The sequence below is a fragment of the Poecilia reticulata genome, linkage group LG13 (genome assembly GCF_000633615.1).
Source record: "Poecilia reticulata strain Guanapo linkage group LG13, Guppy_female_1.0+MT, whole genome shotgun sequence".
Taxonomy (NCBI): Eukaryota; Metazoa; Chordata; class Actinopteri; order Cyprinodontiformes; family Poeciliidae; genus Poecilia; species Poecilia reticulata.
The window spans coordinates 33,430,388-33,433,831 of record NC_024343.1 but is presented as its reverse complement, the minus strand read 5'-3'; the positions used below and the strand labels follow the sequence as shown (position 1 = coordinate 33,433,831).

General features: G+C 43.4%; 1 protein-coding gene across 1 annotated transcript in view; it reads right to left on the bottom strand.

Moving 5' to 3' along the window:
• col4a4 (collagen, type IV, alpha 4) overlaps window positions 1-3,444 on the bottom strand; it is a 33,648-nt gene that overhangs the window by 13,588 nt on the left and 16,616 nt on the right. Inside the window, exons 23-27 of the mRNA XM_008426817.2 lie at window positions 2,934-3,040; window positions 2,670-2,853; window positions 2,180-2,245; window positions 2,000-2,107; window positions 1,852-1,920 (exon numbers count right to left, since the gene is read on the bottom strand). Of these exons, the coding sequence (XP_008425039.1) occupies window positions 1,852-1,920; window positions 2,000-2,107; window positions 2,180-2,245; window positions 2,670-2,853; window positions 2,934-3,040 (534 nt within the window). The remainder of the gene's footprint in view (window positions 1-1,851; window positions 1,921-1,999; window positions 2,108-2,179; window positions 2,246-2,669; window positions 2,854-2,933; window positions 3,041-3,444) is intronic.

Below are 3,444 nucleotides of genomic sequence, written 5' to 3'. Positions count from 1 at the left end.
AGGGCTGAGCTGGCAGTTAGAACTACAACATGGCGGAACACTCAGTTTTTATAGAGGAGGGCTGAGCTGGCAGTTAGAACTACAACATGGTGGAACTGAGTCACTACAGAAGGAAGGTGAACAGAATGTTATAACTACAGGCAGGGCAGAACTTTCTGGGCATTATATCACTGGTTTAACCCAACCACTGTTACACATTGGAATAGTGTGGCCATTTAAAATTAAGCTTACTGAACATTTCAAAATAAAAGCCTGTATACTTCTCTCAGGCCTTTATTATGTTTTTCTCTCAGGTTAATGCAGAGAGAGCTACAGATATAAATTGCAGTACTTTCGGAGACAGGAAATTTCCCTCTTATATGCTTCAAACGGTTTTCTGATCACTCTTGCGGATTCTGAACAGAAAGGAGCTGTTTGGACTGATTTGTTCAGAAAAACTAACTGCTTAGAATTCAATCTCTCCCTGTGTGTCTCACTCACATGATGGTTGAGCTGCTCTTTAGAACTACAATGACTGAAGGTCAGAACTACAACATGGCGGAACTCTCACATACCACACATTAGGGCTGAGCTGGCATTTACAACTACTTGCTGTTTTGGGCATTATATAGCTGGACTGTTTCACATTGGATTAATGTGGCCATTAATCCAACGTGTAACAATAATGAAGCTTACTGAAAATTTCAAAATAAAAGCCTTGGCATTTTCACATCAGGTAATTACTCTTTTGGCCTTTATGTGACTGGTTTAAACAAACTACTGTTACACATTGAATTGGTGAGGTAGTCAAAATGAAGCTTACTGAAAGTTTCAAAATAAAAGTCTGCATATTCCCCTCAGGTTATAATAACAATAATATTAGCCTTTTTTATGTTTGTTTTTTTTCTCAGGATAGTGAACTGCCTTGCTGTGCTTATTAACATTAGCACAAACATTAGCATTTCACTGCCCTTGACTATCACTAGCCTTTTACCCAAAGAAAGCTATTAGCTAATTTTCTCATTAATTACACATGTTTAAGCAAGTAAAATTAAAACATAGTCGTGTTGCTCCACATGCTACTGCCATCATTTAGGCTAACATTAGCATATTGGCTAATTTTAGCTTATGCATTAATTTTAACATAATGGTACAAGTACAGCTTAGTCAACATGCTGTCCACAGGTTATTGACTACAATTTAGCTGAGCTTAGCGTTAATGATTATTTTAAGCATCAGAGCGCTGGGTTCCAACTTTGGCATGCCCCGTAAAATTTCTGCAGGAATTTTCTAGTTTACATTTCTAAAATGCTTCCAGATATTTAACACTGAAAAAACACAAAATCTTACCAAGAACTTCCGGTCTGGATTCCAGTGCAAATATTTTACTACATTTGAAATAAAACAATAATTACGAGTAACTATTCAGCAACAGTAGCTTGTTTTAAGTCAATAATTCCTTAATAACTAAAACGTTCTGGATCCACTGGCTGATGATTTAAATTATAACGTGGGAAAAATGCCTTGTTTGTGAAATAATCTGCTAGTGAAAAGTTATTTGTAAATTAGTTTTGTTTTATGTCAGGTGTAGTAAAACACTTGAACTGATCATAATCTTTGTTTTATTTCACCAATCAGAAAACAGACTCAGTAGCTCAGTTAGACCCAAAATGGCCGACATGGTGAGTTTTAGGGAAAAGCTTTGTGGGCTCACACTGTCTGTTTAATAAATTTAAAGTTCTCAGTGTTCTGGAGGAATCGGCTGATTCCCACCAGTCCAGATGTTTTTGAATCAGGAAAGTGGGAGTTTCTTTTGGTAGATTTGTGTTCTTCCTTTCCATCAGAAACTGTTCAGCTGATCCTGGTTTTTACCTGGACTTCCATTGTAACAACAACTGTCGGTTCCGTCTTCTCCAGGATCTCCATCAGCACCTGGACGTCCTGCAGGGGCAGAAGAAGAAACATGGAGCCGTCGGCTCAGACAGGACAGGTGTGACACGTCTACCCAACGCTGAGGTACCTCGGTCCCCAGGCGGTCCTCGAGCATGAGACAGTCCCTTGTCCCCTTTAGGCCCGTCTGGCCCTCGGATGCCAGCGGTGCCTTTAGCACCTGGAGGACCTGAGGCACCTGGAGATGGAGGCAGGTGAGCAGGAAGCTGCACTGACAGGCGAAGAGACGGGTTTTTCAGACGAGGCTTACCTGCTGGTCCACGGTCTCCCTTCGGCCCCCGAGGGCCGGGGGTCGAAAAACAGGGGCCACGGTCTCCTACGAGGGAAGGCGGAGTCAAACAAAAGGAGGCGTGAATCAAATGGAGGGTGATTTTCTGGAGCAGAAAATACGTTTGATCACCAGAGGCTAGAAACGGCAATACTTGGTAAGAGTTTGTGTTTTTTCAGTGTAACTGCAAAGTTATTACAGTATATTTGTAAAGACTTCATGTGAAACAAGTGCAGTTTAATTGAATTTATATTCTGTATTTTCATTTTCCCAAAGTTGGACAGGGTCATAGGTCACCTCAAATCACACGTTTGCCTTTATAATTTGGCTGCCACAACTGGGAGAACCTGAATTGGAGTGAATTGATTTGTGTTCAGAGCAAATCGTTTTCTGCATCTGGTGCAGAAAAACAGGAAATGTTGTGAAATAATTTCACTGCACTCATTTTATCTGACTTCACCAACAGCTTTACCTGGATCTCCCTTCAGTCCAGGCGGTCCAGGAAATCCATCGGGTCCCAGGTTTCCAGGGGGCCCGCGCTCTCCAGGGGGTCCCTCCACGCTGACTCCAGGGGGGCCCAGCCGTCCTGGGAATCCTTTCGGTCCTGGGGGTCCAGGGAAGCCTTTGTCTCCAGGGAAACAAGAGACACTGTCCCCCTAAAGCCAAACACAACCAGGAGAGAGGTTCGGTTCTGCTCTGGTCCGGTTTGCTTCCTGACTCCGCCTCTATGGCTGACCTTAAGTCCTGGATCTCCAGGTGGTCCTGGGCGCCCCGAGGGTCCGTCTGTGCCCCAGGTTCCTGGGGCCCCCTCAGGGCCCACTTTGCCCTTTTCTCCCTTTTCACCTGGAAACAAAATCATATTGAGAATCTCTGAAACATGAACACAAGATTAATTCATTCATCGGACTGCAAAAATACTTTTGGTCCACTTTCCAGTGCAAATGTCCTGATAAACTTGAAATAAGACAAAACTAACAGAAGTAACTTTTCAGAAACTTGTTTTTAGTAATTAAAGATGTAATACTGATGAAGAAGTAATATTTTCACTCTTTGATTATGTCACTAACGGTATGGGAAAAATCTGCCGGTGGAACTACAACTGGGTCGCTAGGTAACGTCTGGGTTTGGCCGGGGTCGCTAGGTAACGTCTTGGCTTGGCCGGGGTCGCTAGGTAACGTCTGGGCTTGGCCGGGGTCGCTAGGTAACGTCTGGGCTTGGCCGGGGTCGCTAGGTAACGTCTGGGCTTG